Source organism: Elaeis guineensis, chromosome 11 (genome assembly GCF_000442705.2).
Source record: "Elaeis guineensis isolate ETL-2024a chromosome 11, EG11, whole genome shotgun sequence".
NCBI classification, from domain to species: Eukaryota; Viridiplantae; Streptophyta; class Magnoliopsida; order Arecales; family Arecaceae; genus Elaeis; species Elaeis guineensis.
The window spans coordinates 16049802-16071423 of NC_026003.2; the positions used below are offsets into that span (position 1 = coordinate 16049802).

At 31.6% G+C, this 21622-nt stretch overlaps 1 protein-coding gene across 1 annotated transcript; it reads right to left on the reverse strand.

Annotated features, from left to right (window-relative positions):
• Positions 1-19091: 19091 nt before the first annotated feature.
• On the reverse strand, positions 19092-19781 carry LOC140852365 (uncharacterized). The gene has a single exon (XM_073245304.1). The coding sequence runs from the start codon at positions 19779-19781 to the stop codon at positions 19092-19094; it is 690 nt and encodes a 229-aa protein (XP_073101405.1).
• Positions 19782-21622: the final 1841 nt, after the last annotated feature.

Genomic DNA, 21622 nt, shown 5'->3' on the forward strand with positions numbered 1-21622 from the left:
AAATATACATCAAGATAGTATAAAATATAGCATCCATAACCAAATCTATAAATATACAATAAAGATCGTATAACCATATCCATAATAACTAAATATAATGTGTTTAAATTATCTTGCCAATAAGAATTATGAAGTGACAAAATAAACACATGTGAACAGAAACTTCATGAAAATTTTAATTGATACCAAATTTCATGCATATATATATATATATATATATATATATATATATATATATATATATAATATATATATATATATATATATATTATCATTATTTCAAGCATATATATAAGCATATCAATCAAATTAAAAGCATTGTACGTATATACTTATCACATATACTCTCTCCCCTTTTGACAACAACAAAATCAAACAAAGACTCAAATCTAAAGATATTTAATTTTCAAAATTTGATTTGAGTCCTCCCTCTTTTAGATTAAACTTGAGTTTAACTTTAAAATTCAGAATAAGACTTCTAAAGAAACAAAAATTGAGAGTAAAGAAAATGAAACTTCTTTCTTTATTAAATTTAAATCAAACTTGGCTAATTTTAGAAAATATATTTCTTTTAATATAACATTAAATTTTATACAAACTCAATAACACTACTCCCCATTCTCAAAAGTATAGATTCAAAAATACTTTTCAAATTCAGTTTAAAAAAATTAATTTAAGCTTTAAAAATTCAAGAAAGTCAGAGTATATTCAAAATTTAAAATTTTAGAGTATCAAAATCAGGCATAAGATATGTTTAACTTTTTCAAAAGATATCTCTTCTTTTTCTTTAAGAGGTATCATACCATTAAGTTCAGAAAAGATATAAATTTTTTGAATTTATCACAAATAGTATCATATCAAGATATTTCAATGCAAAACATATTTGAACTAAAATATTCTTTTCTTTTTCTAAAGATAAAGCATTATAATGCACAGTAAGAATGAGTTATTTGATACCAAGTATATAAAAAAATTTTTAAGAAGAATCTTCTTGATACCGATTGTGAAAATAATCATCCTCATATAAATTATTTTAAAAATTAACTCAAATAATTACTTGCTTAAAAACTTTTCTTGATACCACTTGAAGATTTCAGAAGAGCAAGTTTTAAATTTATTTTTAAAAAAATAATCAATCATTATGGAATACAAGAGCATATTTCAATTTCAGATTGATATTAATACATTATCCAAAATGATGATAGGATCAAATCATGCAGAGTATGAATGAATGAAAAAAAAAAGATTGCTCTAATTAAAGAACAAATATTCATCAATAAGTTTTCTTTTAAATAAAATAATAATTTTTCAAAAATACATCTAATGAATAGAACAATAAGAGTGTATAAATAGATCAAGATAAATAATCATTAATAATTTATATTATTATTAATTTTTAAAATAATTTCTTTTATTTAGTTCCAAGGAAGATTTATCTTTTAATATTCCAATAAAGTTTACTCCTCCCATTTTTCATAACAACTTTTAGAAAATTTATTTTTCTTAATACTCTTAATTTTTTTATCCAAATTATGTATAATTAGTTAATTTTAAGAGAAAGAGCTTTATATTTTTCTCTCTCTTAGATTTATAAGTATAAACATCAAGCAATTAATCATTATGCATACTCAATTTTTATAAAGAAGTCACATTTCCATGAGTATCAATAAGAGATTAAAAGAAATGACTACATCAACATGTCCAAAATGCATGAGTACTACATCAAAAAAAATGATCCAACGAAATTGAAAGAAAAATCTAGTGAGATTAAAAAAGATAGCACTAAGCATAAGGATCCAAAATTTCTAGTTCTCTTCTAATTTTATAAAATCTATCTTCATTTAAGAGTTTTGTAAAGATATCCATTAATTATTTTTCAGAGCAAATAAAGTCAATCAACACATCATTATTTTGTACATACTCTCTTATAAAATGAGATTTTATCTCAATATATTTTGATCTAGAATATTGAATTAGATTTTTAGTTAAATTGATGGCACTAGTATTATCACATCTTATGAGAATGTTATTAAGTTTCACGTCAAAATCTTTGAGTTATTGCTTAATCTACAAGATTTGAGCACAATAACTCCTGGCTACAAGGTATTCGACTTCGACCATGGACAATGCTACCGAATATTATTTCTTGCTAGATCAAGAGATTAAGTTTATTCTAAAAAATTGATAAATTCTACTAATATTTTTTCTATCTAATTTACATCCTGCAAAGTCTGCATCTGAATATCCTATTAAGTTTATAGATTATTGTTTAGGAATCTATAATCTTAAAGTTTGTGTTTCATTTAAATATTTTAAGATTCTTTTGACAGTATTTAAATATGATTCTTTAGGATTGGATTGAATCTTCTTACATATAAATACTGAACATAATATCAGATCTACTAATCGTAAGACATAACAAGAATCCTATCATGCCTCTATAAAGCTTTAAATCAACACTCTTACCATTTTCATCCTTGTCCAATTTGCATGATGGACTCATAGGTGTGTTAATGCACTTAGAGGTCTCCATCTTAAATCTCTTTAATAATTCTCTTATGTACTTGCTTTGACAAATAAAGATCTCTTCTCTTGATTGCTTAATTTGAAGTTCGAGAAAGAAAGTGAATTTTCCCATCATGCTCATCTCGAACTCTCCTTGCATGAGCTTGGCAAAATCTCGGTACAAGGTTTCTTTAGTAGATTCAAAAATGATATCATCAATATATATTTGTATCATAAGAATGTCATCAATCTTTCTTTTTATGAAAAGAGTTGTATTTATTTTTTCTCTTAAAAAATTATTTTTAATAAAAATTATTTAGTCTTTTATATCATGTTCTAGATGTTTATTTTAAATCATATAAAACTTTATTTAATTTAAAAATATGGTTTGAGAAAGCATGATTTTCAAATTCAGGAAACTACTTTATATATACTTCTTCCATGATAAAATCATTTAGAAAAGCACTTTTTACATCTATTTGATATAACATAAAGTTCATAAAATATGCATATGCAAGAAGAGTCTTATGGCTTCTAATCTAGCTACGGATGCAAAAGTCTCATCAAAATCAATTCCTTCTAGTTGATTATACCCTTAAGCTATTAGTCTTGCTTTGTTTCTAATAATATTTTTATTTTCATCTAGTTTGTTTCTAAACACCCATTTAGTTTCAATTATAGGAAGATCTTTAGGTCTTGCAACAAGGATCTATACATTATTTCTTTCAAATTGATTAAGTTCTTCTTACATTATATTTATCCAATTATGATCTTTTTCGGCTTCATCAATCATTTTTTATTCAAAACGAGATACAAAAGCAAAATAATTATTTACATTCCTAAGAGAAGATCAAGTTTTAATCCCATGAGAAGGATCACCAATGATAGTTTCTTGGGGTGGTTGTGAACATACCTCCATTCTTTTAAAAGATCATGTGTACCTTGAAGTTGCTTTTATAGTTTTTGTTGTTCCTCACCTTCATCCTTATGTTTGTCCTCATGGTTTTTCTTATTTTGGAATGTTGAATCCTTTAAGGTGAGCTCCTTCATTCCTTCTACGATAGGACCTCCATCATCAATACCTTCACTCTTTCTTGATAGAAGATCATTAGTTTCATCAAAGATAACATGTATAAACTCCTCTATAACTAAGATCCTTTCATTAAACACTCTAAATACTTTGCTAGAAGTAGAATAACCAAAAAAGATTGCTTCATCAGATTTAGCATCAAATTTTTCTAACTTATCTTTATCATTATTTAAAACAAAGCATCGACAACCAAAAATAAGAAAATATGTAATGTTAGGTTTTCTTCCTTTCCAAAATTCATAAGATATTTTTTTTTAAATTAATCTTATTAAAGTATGATTTAAAATATAACATGCTGTGTTAATTGCCTCCATTCAAAAATATCTTGAAAGGTTATTTTCACATAGCATGGTATGGGCTATTCTTCAAGGGTTCTATTCTTTTTCTCTCCTATCTCATTTTATTAGGATGTTCTAGGTGTAAAAAAGTTATGTTCAATACTCTTTTCATCACAAAATTTTTCAAAATCTTTATTTTCAAATTCAATGCCATGATCACTATGAATTTTAAAAATTGAAAGACCTTTTTCATTTGAAACATTTCGATAAAACCTGGTAAAAGTCGAAAAAGATTCATCCTTCGATACCAAAAATGAAAACCATGAAAATCAAGTGAAATCATTGATAATAACAAAATTATATATTTTTCCAACTAAGCAAGTAGTTCTAGTGGGCCCAAACAAATCCATGTGTAATAATTCCAATAGCCTATAAGTTGAAACAAATTTTTAGATTTAAATGAAACTCTAGTTTATTTTTCTAGTTGACAAGCATTACATATTTTATCTTTTTTAAAATTTAATTTTGATAAGCCAATAGCTAAATCCTTATTAATGAGTTTAGAAAGAGAATGCATGCTTATATGTGCAAGCCTACGGAGCTAAATTCAACTAGTCTTACTAATCTTAGCATTCATGGATGCTAGGCAATGTATGTTTTGTAAGGATAGATCATCCAAATCTATCATGTAAACATTACCATGCCGATATCCAATGAATCTCATGCCATCATTATTGGGACTGGTTATAATGCACATAGTGGATTCATATAAACTTTAAAACCCTTATCACATAATTGACTAACATTTAAAAGATTATGCTTGAGACCATCTACTAATAAAATATTTTCAATGAATGTAGAGGAAGTGATACCAATGTTACCTACTCCAATGATCTTTTCTTTGTCATTATCTCCAAAGATGACCATCCCTCCATCTTTTGCTTCAAGGGTGATGAATTGAGATTCATCATCGGTCATGTATCTTGAGCACCCACTATCAAGATATCATCTTCTCTTTGATCTTGGGATGCAAGACACACCTCATTTTCATGTGTCATGAGACAAAGACTGGCTTCTTCATGGATATCATCATCGGAGCTTGATTCATCACTGTCACTCTAAGTTGTCACCATAGCTTTTTTTTTGAATTTCTTAGGGGCCTTCTTGAGTTGAGGACATTCAGATCTAAAATGCCCTGGCTTCTTACATTCATAACATATATGGGGCAGCTCTTTATCCTTCTCTTTGCTTGGCTCCCCTTTGGTTAATGGCCTTCTTCTTGCTCTTTGCCTCCTTTTCTTCATGAACCTTTTGAATTTCTGAGTGATGAGTGCAAGCTCTTCATCTTCATCTTCATTGTCGGATTTGTCCAAATCTTCTTCTTCTTCAGCCATGGACCCGAGAGCTATAGTCTTTTTCTTCTTAGTCTCTTCTTCACTGTGTTGCCTCATGGTGAGTTTGTGCATCATGAGCAACCCTAAAAGCTCTTCCAAAGGTAAGATATTAAGGTCCTTTACTTCTTGAATCGTCATGACCTTCGCCTCCCATATTTTTGGCAGAGACTTAAGCACCTTTCTCATAAGATTACTATTAGAATAGGACTAACCAAGACTCTTAAGCCCATTTATGATATCAGTGAAATGTATAAACATTTGGATAATGGACTCATCAGGTTCCATTTTAAAAAGTTCATATTTATGAAAAGTATCTTGATTTTAGACTCTTTAACCTGATTAGTACTTTCATGTGTTACTTCTAATCTATTCCATATTTTTTTAGCTGAATTACATATGAAAATTTTATTAAATTTATTTACATCTAAAGTACAGTACAAAATATTCATAACTTTTGCATTAAGTTGGGCCATCTTCTTGTCACCCTTATCCCACTCATTTTCAAGTTTGGGAAAACCCTTCCCATCAGTTTGCTTTGTGTGTGAGTGAGATCCATTTACTATGATACTCCATATATCATAGTAAAGTGCTTGAATAAAAATTTTTATCCAAACTTTTCAATAGATATAATTTGACCCATTGAAAAGTGGAGGTCAATTTGCATGTGGATTGCCCCTCGATAAATGAAGTGCCAGCTTGAGTTGCCATAGATCTTTTGCTCTTGATGGTGAAGTCAAGTAAGCGCTAGAGCACCGAACTATGCACCACTTATTACCTAGCTATGCAACCCAAGAGGAGGGATAAATTGAGTTATTAAAAAATTTAAGTCAGGAGTGATTCACATAAAATATGCTATGAGTGTGTATTATGATGTGCAAGGATAATAGCAAAGATGTGCTTAATACTTTCACAAATAAGTAAGAATTTAAAATAATAAAGTAATAAAGAAGATCAATCACACCATAAATAAGAAGATTTATAGTGGTTCGGCATCAATCTTGCACCTACATCCACTCTTCAAACTTCTATTTGAGAATTCTAATCCACTAATCATTTTCAAAATGATTACAACATCAGATACCACCGACCCTAGCTATCCCAAACTAGACACTTATTTTTCTGAATACAAGCTAACCCAATACACTCCGATTCAAAGTTCAGATCAATCTCTCTAAGTTTTGGAACTCTCCAAAACTCAAAACAAGAGCAGCAAAATAAGAAGAGTATGTTTTACAATATTAAGCATAAGTTAGCTTCTCAAATGAGTATAATAAAATAATAAAAATACTTTACTAAGAATGGAAGAAACTTTTAAGAGTCCTCACAGTAATAATGGAGACTTGAAAGAGCCTTTGAGAGGTGGTTGAGCTTGAAATCGATGCTTCTTTAGCTTGAAGCAGTAATTTTCTTTGGGTTGAATTTTTTTCTTGATTTTTCTTGATTTTCTTTCTTTTGAATGGTTTTATAACTTCAATCAATGGTAAGAGGATTTAGTAGCCGTTAAGAGCTGTTGGAGAGGATTTAGGAAGCATTTAATGAACCAAAATCGGATAAAAATTAATCGATGCAAATTTTTTCGTCACAGGGGATGCCCCACGGGATGCACTTTTTTCAACAATCAAAAAATCAGCTTCTGTTTGCACTCAGGACCTATAGAGGATGATCCATGGGATGCCCCTTTTCACATGGTACTGTTGGTGAACATATACGATTTTATGTATGTATTTTAAAATTTTTTTGAATAAATTACAGTAGAAGATAATTAAATTAATCAAATTAATCTAACATACATATAGTCTAATCATCAAATCAACCTACTCTAAGATCTATGACATGATATGTTGCATATAAAATCTAAAAATACTGAATATAAAATCAGCATGCATGCATGTAAGCAGTAGATCATATCTACTTCTAATCTAAGTTCAGAACTCGATACCTTTGCATGGGTCGACGATCACTGCTACTAAGAGACATGATGAAGGAGATCCTTGCTGGTTGCATGTAGCTACACATACATTCGGTCTCTATAAAAAATCTACTCGAATCTCCGATCTGATCGATCTTCTCGAGAGTGCTAGCTCGCGTGAAGACATTCTTCTTGACTGATCTAGATCCTTTCTTCAAATCTTTAAAATTTTTTCAGAGATTGAAGATGGACTTCTGAAGGATATGAGGATGTGAAAAAAAAAAGAGAAGAAATAATTTTTTCTCATATTTTTCTCTCTTTCCAAACCCAGAGGACCAAAATCTAGAATTTAGCTTTTGCGCTGACCCAAAGAGAGAGGACTCTTCTCCTCTTTTTCACGCCATGAACCAATGCCCCAAGCCTCTTCACATGAAGAACTCTTCTTTTGATATCTTACACATACAAAAGAAACCATAAAAGCCCCTTTTATAGGCATGTAAAGAGGTGGGGTGAAGAGTCCAAGAGATCATGGACTCTTACAAGATGTCACATCCCTTCACAATTCCACATCCCAAAATATGCCAAAAAAATATGAGACACCCCTTTCCATATTTTTTTTTGATAAATTAGTTCTCTAGCTAATTTTTTACAAAATATATTATCAAAATATCACACATATAAGGAGAAAAAAATAAGTTGGCATGGAGAGGTTGATTTGGATAAGAACAGATTTTCTAGATAAAGAATATTTTGAAATCTAATTTTGAAATCTTTCTTTTATCAAAACCAAATTAGATCTGGATGTGAGATAGAGAGGGAGAAGATCTCAAGCAAAAACTATTTGTGCATGGAGATAAATGGCATGCAAAGTGAGTTGGTGCAAGAGAGAAGAGTCCTCTTCCAATAAGGACTCTTAATTTTCTTATTTGAATCCAAATCAAATCACATCTAGTTTAGCCCAAATAAAATATATAAAATTTAATCTAATTAGGCTCATAAATTTTTAATCAAATTTTAATTAAATTAAAAATTAATTGAACTCAACTCCTGATCAAATCAGAGATAATTCTCCATTAGCGACTAGATCATCTCATAACCAAATCGGGTCAAACCTAATTAAATCTAATTCAATTAGATTTTATTTAATCTTTTTTTCTCAATCAAATTAAACTAATCAATAATTTAATTATTAATTAATCTTCTATTAATTCACTAATACTTGATGAATTAATTTATTGTAACTTTTACATAAGGTTAACCATTAATCGAATTGACGATTGAGCCCTTGAACGATTCTCAATCGTTGATCAGCCACATGATTAGTCAGAAACTTCTTTTGAATGTGATCCTGAGGTTCAAACCTAAGCCGATAATACAGGAATAATTTTTTGAACCAATCAATGTAACCATCTAGCAATGATGACCCGACGTCCGAATAGGTCGAATGAAGGCAAAGCAATATTCAAGAACCTATTGGCATATGGTTACCGTATAATTCATCCCTTTGACCCTAATACTCGAGGATGACCTACGATTTAACTATCAATCTTAGATAAGTCATCTATATTATATTTCAATCTTTTTCAAATCCATCATATGGATTACTCTGGCCCAAATTTTATTAAACTGAAATACATTGATACATTAACTCCTACTAATTCGAAGGAGTCAATCCTATCTTGACTCACGCACCAACTTGACAAGTACTTGACTGCACCTAGAAACTTTTCATCACTGAATTAAAAACTCAGTTAGTCTGATACCAAAGTACAGTGAGTTGCTTGTAAGTCATCGTGGTAATCTCAGGTCGGAGGGACACTTATATCCATACCCTTCGTGAGCTATCCTTGACAGCAGAATGCTCCACAGTTGGTACGTTTAGTGACAATATACTCCTACATCCCATTTGCATGCCATACATGTGTCTCCACACTATTTGATTACGAGAATAACAATGCATATGGCATACAACAATCTACACTTGATATCGCTATCATCCTAGTAATAATGTATCATTTGGTCGCGAACCAGTTTAAGGATTACGTGATAAATCCTCCTTTATCGATCAAAGTAATTCTAAAAACTTTATCATAATATAATAGTTCGTTAGAAGATATAATCTTGAGATAAAAAATATTGAATAATTTTTATTATTTATCAATTCATATACAATTATAGTTAGCACAATCGTCACACGATTGACTTTAGGACATATTTTCCAACGATTCTCATTTAGACTAAAGCCAATCAGTATAGTATCATATACCCATCTTTGATTTATCATCTGAGAACTCTTAGATATCGAGGCTTTAGTAAATGGGTTTGTCACGTTCTCTTTTTTATCGATCTTTTAAAGTTCGACATCACCTTTATAGATTTTTCGAATAAGGTGGTAGTGATGCAAAATGCCTAGTAAGCTAATGGGACTTCGGTTCTTTGGTATGAACTATAGCTCTAATGCTGTACAATATAGCAGGACCATCATCGGTGGGTGCCACTCCTAACTTGTCAGTGAACCTATATAATCATATAGCTTCCTTGCAAGCATCAAATGCTGCAATGCATTCTGTCTTGTAATTTGTATTTGGCTATATTGCTTTGTTTAGAACCTTTCTAGCAGATTGCTCTATTATTTAGGGTAAGGATGTATTCTAATACATTCTTACTATTATTATACCTATCTAAAAATTAAAATCAAATTCTACAAGTTTTAAGTCAAATTCTCCATAATTGAGTCATCGGTCCTTAGTATTTCTCAAATACTTAAGGATAACTTTTCAGTGATTCTCACCCGAATCTTGCAAGTATCCACTCACTACCTTAATGAGTATACCATATCCGATCTCATATATGGTGTACATGATAGAATAAATTTTACTCATAAACACCTTATGTATATTAGATTGGAAAAATCCAAGCAGCCTCTTAGATCTATCTCTATAGATCTTCATCTCTAGGATGAGAAATAATTTTCCAAAGTCTTTTAAGGAGAACTATGATAATAACGAAACCTTTATTCTATATAATGTAAGAAATATCATTTCTGACTAAAAAAATTTTATTCTCATATAAAATAAGAAATACACTCATAGAACTATTAATCCATTTGTATTTACAGAATTTTTTTCGTTCTCAATGATGCCATGTGTTTTGATCACTTATCAAAATACATGTTCTAGCTCCAAAATATTTAGCATTGTCACAGAAAAAAATATCTCGTTATGGTCAATGTCATAATGTCGACGATATCCTTAGGCAACCAAACGAGCTTTCTTCTCATCTGTGCTCTCTGATCCTATTGAAGATCCACTTACACCCTATGCATTTTACCTCTTCGAGTAGATCGATGAGTATCCATACACCATTGATCTTCATGGACTCCATTTTGGACTTTATGGCTCTAAGCCACTAATCAGGGTCGGACCTCTGCATGGCATACATATAGGTGATCAAATCTTTGTTGTTCTCATCGAGTTCAACAGGATCACATCTCAAAATTAGAAATCGAAGTATCTATCCAATGAATGCGGTACTCTATCGGATCTTCTATCTTAATGATGCCTCTTCAACGGGTTCCAGATATGATCTAATCAAATCCAATTCTATGGGTTCACTAGATTGTGTCGGTTCTTCTACCTATCAAACTTTACAAGTTTCATATTAAAGACATCAATACCTTCACCATGGTACTCTTTTTTTGAAAGAAATACCGAACAACTCTTATTCTTTAGCATGGTAGAAGTTATATCCCCTAGATTCTTTGGGGTTATCCTACGAAATAATACATATAGGATTGGGATCCAAGTTAATCGGTCCGCAAATGTTCGACATAAACTGAACACTCCTAAATCCTAAGGTAAGAAAGTATCAGCTTTCATCTAGTCCATGTCTTATATGGAGTCATTGTGACTGATTAATTCAGAATCCAGCTCAGAACATAACAAAAGTCTTAAGAGCATAATCCTAAAAGGAGACTGACAGACTTGCAAACTCCATCATGGATCGAACTATATCTAACAAAATCAATTCCAATAAGAGAGAATCCTATTCTCTTCTAGATATCTCAAAAATTTATCGAAAGGGCATTCTCTTCTTTGGTCTGACCGAAGAGTTTCAATGATCTTTCCAATTTTTTACTCTACCTTATTATGAAATCATTCGAATATTATAAATAATCTAAATTTATGGTAAATATATTTGTAGATCTAATACATCAGTATGTATCAGATTCAAAATATCATTGGCTCGTTCACCTTTTTCAGCAAAAGATAACTTGGTCACCATACCAAGGAGATAGAATTGATAGGTTAACAATGAATCACAATCATTAACTTTGAGAATTCTTTGCTGTTGATCCAATTCTTATTTATATGATTGATCTTAAATTGCTAAAGATAGGCTTTCATGATATTATAAACTCTAAGGAGTTTGTTTGTTGTGTACAAGCTCTCTTACATGCACAAGAATAAAATAAAACTCTTTTTATTTCAACATGTGCATGTAAGAGACTTGTTGGTGAATGTAGGCGATTTCATATATGTATTTCAAAATTTTTTCAAATAAATTATAGCAAAAGATAATTAAATTAATCAAATTAATCTAACATGCATATGATCTAATCATCAAATCAACCTACTCTAGGATCTATGATATGATATATTGTATATAAAATCTAAAAGATACTGAAGATAAAATCAGCATGCATGCATGTGAGCAGTAGATCACATCTACTTCTAATCTGAGTTCAGAACTCGATACCTTTACATGGATCGATGATCACCACTACTGAAAGATATGGTAAAGGAGATCTTTGCTGGTTGCTTGCAGACGCATATACATCTGGTCTCTATGAAAAACTCACTCGAAGTCCTGATCTGATCGGTCTTCTGGGAAGTGCTAGCTCGCGCGAAGACTTTCTTCTTAGTTGATCTGGATCTTTTTTTTAAATTTTTAGAACCTTTTTAGAGATTAAAGATAGACTTCTGGAGTATATGAGGATGTGAAACAAGAAAGGAGAAGAAATATTTTTTCTCATATTTTTCTTTCTTCCCAAATCCTGAGGACCAAAATCTAGAATTCAGCTTTTGCGCTAACCCAAAGAGAGAGGACTCTCCTCCTCTTTTTCATGCCATGAACCAACACCCCAAGCCTCTTCATGTGAACAAATCTTCTTCTGGTATCTTACATGCACAAAAGAAACCACAAAAGCCCCTTTTATAGGCATGTAAAGAGGTGGGGAGAAGAGTCCAAGAGATCATGGACTCTTACAAGATGTCGCCTCCCTTCACAATTCCATGTCCCAAAATACATCAAAAAAAGATGGGATGTCTCTTCATATATTTTTTTATAGTAAATCAGTTCTCCAACTAATTTTTCACAAAAAATCTTCTCAAAATGTTGCACATATAAGGAGAAAAAAATAAGTTGGCATGGAGAGATTTATTTGGATAAGAACAGATTCTCTTGATAAGAAATATTTTGAAATTTAATTTTAAAAAAATTTTTATCAAAATCAAATCAAATTTAGATGTGAGATAGAGAGGAAGAAGAACTCTTTGGCATAAAAAAATCTCACACAAAAACTATTTGTGCGTGGAGATAGATGGCATGCAAAGTGGGTTGGCGCAAGGGAGAAGAGTCCTATTCCAATAAGGACTCTTAATTTTCTTATTTGAATCCAAACCAAATCACATCTGGTTTAGTTCAAATAAAATATATAAAATTTAATATAATTATGTTCATAAATTTTTAATCAAATTTTAATCAAATTAAAAATTGATTCAACTAAAGTTCTGATCAAATTAGGGATAATTCTCCCTTAGCGATTAGGTCATCTCATAACCTAATCGGACCAAATCTAATTAAATCTAATTCAATTAGATTTTATTTAATCCTCTTTACTCAATCAAATTAAGCTAATCAGTAATTTAATTACTAAGTAATCCTCTATTAATTCACTAACACTTGGTGAATTAATTTATTACAACTTTTATATAAGATTAACCATCAATCAAATTGATGATTGGGCCCTTGAACGATTCTCAATCGTTGATTAGCCATATGATCAGTCAGAAACTTCTTTTGAATATGACCCTATAAATTCGAACCTAAGTCGATAGCACAAGAATAACTTTTTGAACCAATCGATATAACCATCTAGCAATGGTGACCCAACGTCCGGATAGGTCGAATGAAGGCAAAACAACATTCAAGAACTTATTGGCATATGGTTACCATATAATTCATTCCTTTGACCCTAATGCTCAAAGATGACCTAAGATTTAACTATCAATCCTAGATAAGTCATCTACATTATATTTTAATCTTTTTCAAATCCATCACATGGATTATCTAGATCCAGATTTTACTAAATTGAAATATAATAATACATTAACTCCTACTAATTTGGAGGAATTAATCCCATCTTGACTCACACACCGACTTGACAAGTACTTGACTGCATCCAAAAATCTTTCATCACTGAATTAGAAATACAGTTAGTCCAACATTAAAGTACAGTGAGTTGCTTGTAAGTTACCGTGATGATCTCAGGTCAGAAGGACACTTATATCCATACCCTTCGTGAGCTATCCTTGATAATAGAGTGCTCCATGGTTAGTCACGTTCAGTGACGGTGTACTCCTATATCTCACTTGCATGCCATACCAATATCTCCACAATATTCGGTTACGAGGATAATTAACTTATATGGCACACAACAACCTACACTTGATATCGCTATCGTCCTAATAATAGCGTATCATTTGGTCACGAACCAGTTTAAGGATTACGCAATAAATCTTCTTTTATCGATCAAAATAATTCTAAGAACTTTATCACAACATAGGAGTTCGTTAGAAGATGTAATTTTGTGATGAAAAAGATTAAATAACTTTTATTATTTATCAATTCATATACAGTTATAGTTAGCACAATCGTCATACGATTGGCTTTAAGACATATTTTTCAATAGAAACACCCCAAGGGGTGCCCCTTTTTGCATGCCACTCCAAAAACTTACATGTCGGTGTGTCAAATTGAAAAGGATCGATCTAGGGGTCGCCCCTTTTTGTCCAAGCTAATTTTTTTTATTTTTAAGCTTTCAAAAATTTTGAAAATATCTCTAAATGATTTGATATCATCATGAATGATCTTGAAGCTTCCAAAAAATATCAATTTCACCTCCAACTTAATGAATTTGCTACATTAGCCATCCCCAATTATTTCTTTTCATTAAAAAAATTTTTGGATCTCTTGGAATAAATTTTTAAAACATCTTCAAAGATAAATATCATTAGTACCTCTCTAAAATATTTTATACTCATCAAAATCAATTCTTGAGAAATATAATATAGTATATTCTAATATAGTATAATATATTATAATAATATAATAATATATAAAAATATAATAATATCATTTATTATATATTAATATTTGATAATATATTATACTATATTATTATATATGATAATATTATAAAATATATATTATATAATCTTAATGTAAGATATTAATATAATATAGTATCATAATATATAATAATAATATAATAGTATAATATATGATATATTAATATATTATTATATATGATATATGTAATTCTACAATAATCATAATAGAATATGTTTTATATATAATAGCATATATTAATATAATATATTATATTATATTACATTATACTATATTATTATATATAATAATCTATTATATTATGTTATTATATATAATAATATTTATATAATAAAAGGTATTATGAAAAATATGAATAGATCATCATAATTTATTTAGAAAATAGTAATACAAAAGAACATGAATAATAGATTTTTGAGCTATTTTTTAATGCATAAAAGAATATAAATAAATTATTTTACTATCTAAATATTGCCTAAAAAATATTTATCTAAAAAAATTAATACTATTTTTTGGATAAATCTTTTACATGCAAAATATATTTACTATCTAAATATTGCCTTAAGGGTCTGTTCTTTTGCAGATAAAATATTTATCTAAGAAACTATATTTTTTTGGATAAATATTTCTTAAGCAATATTTAGATACTAAAATAATTAATTTACCTATATCTTTTGTGCATTAAAAAATATCTCAAAAATCTATTATCCATGTTCTTTTGTATTACAATTTTTTTGGATAAATTGCTATCATCTATCCATATTTTTCAAAATACCCTTTATTATATAAATATTATATTATAGTATATTATTATAATATTATAATATAATATATTAATATATTATATTATATTGATATCTTATATTAGTATATTACATTGTATTATATTAATATATACTATTATATAAAACATATTATGTTATTATTATTGTAATATTATATATAATATATCATAATATATTAATATATAATATATTGTTGGAGTTTTGAGCTGAGGCATGCATGTGTGTTTCAAAATTTATTTTTTTTAAATAACACAGTGGAATAGTAGATTAAAATATTTTTTAATCTAAAACATGCATGCATAAAATAAAGAATACATAGATCTACATCATATGATAAAATTGAACTCATGCTGAATTTTGTACTGAAATGAAATATGTAATCAAATCATATATCTGTTTCATAATTTTATTCTTCAAATTTGAATCTGAAAGAGAGTATATTCTTTCTTAGCCGTACAAGTATCCGACTCTATAAGTATCCACTTAGGATCAGTCGAAAATAATTCTCTTAGGTATTGATCTTTCTTCTCTAAGAACAATCATCTTGCAAATCTGAACGAAGTCTGGATCGCAGATTCGCGATCAACTCTTTAATCTTTTTTTTTATTTTTTTTTCTCTTCTTTTCTGGCTCTCCTTCCCTTAATTATGAAGTAATCAAAATCTAAAAATCAGTAAGAAAAGAGGGATGCTCAAGCTTCTCTTAGGTGTGGAGATGGAGGACGCCCAACACCTTTGGGTGGTGGAACCAAAGGGGAGAGGAGAGGGAGGCGTAAGGGGACCTTATGGAATGTGGGAGCTGCTAAAAATCTGATCATAAGAGCCTTAGAGAAGGCTCTTTTAAATAGATAAAATATTTGAATCCTATTCAAAATCAAATAGCCTCTTAATACAAGTCCTACTTGCATTAAGAATCCTTGAAGCCTTAGATATTTGACCCCTTTTAGGAGATCCATTAGGTGCCAACTATTGAAGCCTTTGTACCCATTTTTTCACAAGCCACATGGTGCCTAGGGGATGCCCCATGCTGGTTCTTCACATCTTTTTTTAAGTGGGCACACCTAACTTGATCAAATCAAGTAGCACCCCAATGCAAAGAATCAAAAAAATTGATTAAGGGTTTGAACCCTTAATATATATGATCCAAAATCCTAGCCAAATAATTGGAGCCCAATGAATCTAATTCATTTAGATTATTAACAGGCAATTAACTTGAATTAATTTTATTAAATAAAAAATTTAATTAAAAGAAAAAATTAGGTTCAACCATATGCTAGCAAGATTATCCTGAACCCAATAGAGTTTTTCTAAACCCAATTGAGATTTCATAAGCCCAATTATTTATTCCAGATCTAATTTTTTTATTGTGTGATGCTATAGATTTAATTTCATTTGCTAGTAAGATATATAATAATCTCTATAATAGTATCATTGAAACTCTTTTCAACAGATAGGAATGATTCCATGTACTTTAACTCATCAAGGATTGTCGATCCTGAGCAACTATAGTAAGCTCTCATAATCCATCAGTCATATCTATCAGTATGTAGTGGCAACCCGATAAAATTGAAATAAAGGTTCACCAGGGTCAAATTCCCTTCTAAAATAATTTTCTAGTCCATCTAAGAGAGAAAAATAAATACATAATTAAAAAATAAACTAGAGAAGAGAGAGAAAGTAAACTAGAGAAGAGAGAGAAAGGAGGAAAGAGAGAGAAAAAAGAACCTCTCTCATCTTTTCTTCTTCTTCAAAACACGGAACCCTCCCCATTTCTCCCAAGCATGGTGGTAGAAGACCTAAGGCTGGCCACTTATAGTGGCTTCTGGTAGCGAACGAAGCAATGGCCTTAACAACAGCCATTACCGATGGCGATTGGTAAAGCAAGAAGAAAACAAGGACTACCCTATTCAACCCAACCCAACAGCCAATTCGACGGCTTGTCAGACCAATCCAAGCATCGGTGATGAGGAGAAGACTAGGAAAAGAAAGAAAAAGAAAGGAAAAGGGAGCTACGTCAAAAGTCAGAAATCCGATGATGTCAAAAGTGAGAAATCCAGTGATAATATAAGAAATCTCCCAAAGAACCTTATATATGAAGAATGGTGCGATTTCTTCATAAAAGTGGGATGGAGTTCAAAGGAGGGAGAGGGACCTTCTTATAGGTGGGGTTTCTAGGGTTTTCTCTCCATTTTTGGCGGGCAAAATTTTTCCAATCTCAATGGAATTGGGAGAGAAGAAATCTCTCGATTGAAGTCTTCTCTCACCCCTCCATGCATGTGACAATCACACACTCAAATGGGCCCTATTACTTTGGGCCGGTGCAAGAGCCTAGAAGATTTGGCTATCACATAGTTAGTGGGTCTTGCCATCTATTGCAAACCTCAAAGGTTAAAACAAAAGAGACCGCAAACAAAGCAAAGCACAAACGAGAAAGAATGACCTTGTAATCTTAATATGTATATAATGTTGCTTTCCAGCTTCTTGTATGTTGACCATTTAAAATTTTAAGGAGAAACTCCTCTTAGAAATGGTTTTAAGCGAAGTCTTTTGAAAAATGGTTTTAATGGGAAACAAAACCCTATACAAAATGGTCCTGAAATCTAAGAGTTTATATTGAAGTATAGGATATCAGGTATTTTTATGTGTCATTTTTGAACTATGTTTTGATAAATTTATGCTATTTTTTGAGTAAATATGACTATTGCTGTAAAATAATCAATTGTGCACTATCTTGCCCCATTGATGGCTCATTGGTTTGCTTATCTTCTCCAGCATACTTGAATCATGTGGCAAGAGCAAAGAAAGCTTTGAGATATGCTGTGGAAACCAAGTTAGTTGATTTGTAAGACGTGTTTCTTTCGCAGTGACAAGAGAGATCTTTAATCAGTTGAGAGGGAGGGATCTTGAAAGAAATCTCTATTTCCTATCTCGATCCGAATGCGAGAAATAGATTACCTTCTTTTGCATGAATCCACCGTTGGATCATCCATTGCGAATGCGGTGGTGATCCAAAGGTATATATAGTTTCATGCCAAGGAAAGTGAATCATTCCTTGATGCAAAAGAAGCAACCTGGTCCAAACCAGTATGAATTTTAGGCTCCCTTAAATAAATAGGCATATTCTATAATCTAAACCATCGCTAACTATATTTCCTATGACATTCCTATACTCATGGTCATAGTTTAACCTAAATTGATAAATCAACCTAGTTCAGTCCATTGGACTATTAAACTCAATCAACCAACTCAATTCCAACGGCTCGTTAATCTTCGATAAAGTATTCAGAAATTTACCTTTTCATCACATTATTTGAAATAAATTCTATATTCTCTGTATGGAACTTTCTCTGTGTTCTGGAATTTAAAGGACAAGATATGATGCAAGCAAAATTTAAAGATATTCGAATCATTATGCTCACAAGAGATAAACTGCAGGAATGACAGATTGCAATGTTGTAGAGCGAAGGCCTTACACCATAAATAAAAACTATACATATATCAAAATTATCTTGCATAATATCTGAATAATATAACTGAAATCAAAATACATTGGTCATAACCGATATCCTTATAACCATCAACCACAAAGCAACTGAACTATAAATACTAAAATCAAAATACTAATCAAAACCAATGGGGATGTTCTCAGCTACTTTGGAATAAAGCTTGATGAATCCTTGTTCACCAGGTATTCCATCTTACGGCTAATCTTGCGACGTCTATTCAGGAAACCTGAACTCGCATTTACTAAAATCCAAAGAATATTGTCCCCACACTGGTTTCTCAACAAGGATCTGATTTCCACGGTCTCGCACCTTCTCCTGCAGTGCCTGCAGTGCGCTCTCAAACTCCATCAGCTCATGTAACTCAAGGTTATCAATTCGCTCGTTCCACCAAAATCCACCGCTATCAAGTGTCTCCTCACCTGAATTCCCTCCTCCTGTTGCATGTTCTCCATCATGCATCACAGCACGATCCTCTTGCAAACTACCGACGATGTCCGACCCTTCGGCCTCTGAGCAGCTCTCACTTTTCGGTTCATCTTCTTCATGGTCAGACTCCAACCCCTTATCCTGCACCATGGTGTTGCTGCCATCCAATTTATCTTCTTTATTTGATGTTTCACCTTCGGCAGAAGGGCGCCCGCTAAGACCTCCTCTCGCGTTGCTATGAAAATTATCGTGTTTGATGATTTCTCGGCTGTGGAAGCGATCAGCAACAGATTCTATGCTAGGGTGGCTGAAAGTGAATGCATTACCGGCACGGGAGAAAACCAGGATGGCAACTTCATTGCCTGCACGAGCGAGCTTCTTCGCCTTGGTGAAGAGGCCCTTCCGTCGCTTCGAGAAGCAGACCTGTCTCTCGTTTTCTTTCTCGATCATCTCGATGGGGATCCGGTGGCGACCCATGAAGAAGAAAAGGGATATACTAAGAAGAAGAAGAAGAAAGGAGAAAAGGCCAAGAGAAAGGTAGGTTTTTTTTTTTTTTAGCGTTATATGTTTGCACATATAAGTAAAAAGATCGGATCTCCTAATCAGATATGGAATCAATAAAGAAATTTTCCTTCTTTCAAAATTTATATTCTTGTAGCTCAGTCCGACTCGTTCTAGACTTCGTTATGAATGAGCAAACTTCTTTGAAGTCCTATTAAGATTCACAGCAGAAGTTGGACAGCATCATGACGCTGACGCTGTGACCTTTTGGTTGGAATGCTCCTACTGCTATGGCGTCATCTTACAAAATCCCCATGCCAAAGTAGAGTCTATTCCTGCAAAGTAGATCCCGTTCCGTTCTAACCCCTTTTGCCAACTTGTTATCAAGTCCGCATCGGCATAACGGAAAATTACAGATAAAGCTCAATGATGGCAAAAAATAGTGAGAGAAGAGGGAGAGAAAATTAAAAAAATTTATTAATCGTGATATAAATTTACAGCGCATCAAGAGCATCAAGAAATCATGTGCCATATGTGTTGGAATACCATATCCTCCCCTAAATAATAAACAAAAATTAAATTATACTTTGACCCCACCATAAGTTTATCAATTTGAAATGTTTATTGGAAGAAAAAAAAAAAAAATCCAAAAAGCCTGCACTGAACAGGACTTCGTATGCCGTCTCAAGAGACTATTAATCTCATGGCGTTATTTTTACCCAAAAAAAAAAAATCTCATGGCGTTATAATACGTTGAATTAGGTTGTTAGGTAATCCTTTGCTCGGCCCAGCTCCCGCAAGGCATTGGGAAGTCTTTTCTCTTCTTATTTGACACGTGGAGAGGCGTGGTGTAGACGGCCACCCCGCTCCAGCGTGGACTCTTCCCACCTTTATTTTATATTTTATTCGGACAGCCAAAATTCCCAAGGGGAACTTCACGTCAACAAAGCCCAAAGCTCCCTTCCAAGCTTCCCTTCCTCCCAACCCCCTTGCATGTATATCCCGAGACCCCCCAAGTCCACCAATTGTCCCAAACAAACCACAACAAACTCAAGACTAGTCTTCCCTTCTCTTCCTTTCTACTCCTACCAATGGACATGGGCGAGTGGTATAGAGGCCGGACAATCTCCGACGTCAAGTTGAAAATGATCCGAGAAATTTGGATGGATTCGTTTCAATTTATTACGTTGGTGTTCAATGAGTTGGACTTAATGAGCTGGACTAATTCTAATTATAAAATTTTATTTTATATAAGATTGATAATCAACATATCAGATTAAATGGGATGGGCTAAGTCTAGACATAAAAATTCTATTTAGTATATAAAAGAAAATATAATAAAAAAAATTAAAGTGTAGACACACAAATATATATATAGATCAAGTCAAGCTGGGTCAATTTGAATTGATTTACTAAAAATTTAAACCCAAATAGAACCAAATTTTTTCAATTCAAGACTTGCTCAATCCAACATCAAACTGAATTGTAAAAAAATTGATATAAACTAATCCAGAAAAATTGATTCGGATTAGGTTTGAGGTTCAGTCGATTTTTTGCATACCCAAACTCACACCATCATTGGCCATCCATTATTTCGCTTCTTCGATGAGTGAATGGTTTGAAATTTTCTAGCTAATGGGAGCCAATCTAATGACAAGATTGCTAGTTTATCTATGTGTATTCGGCCCTAGAAATTGGTATGCTCTTTGATTTTTCTTCTTTATGCTTTGTTTTAACATATTGGACGATGAACCTTCAAAATTTGAGATTTTTTCTAGATATTTAATTGATTAATGAGATCATTGAAGTGGCTGGAC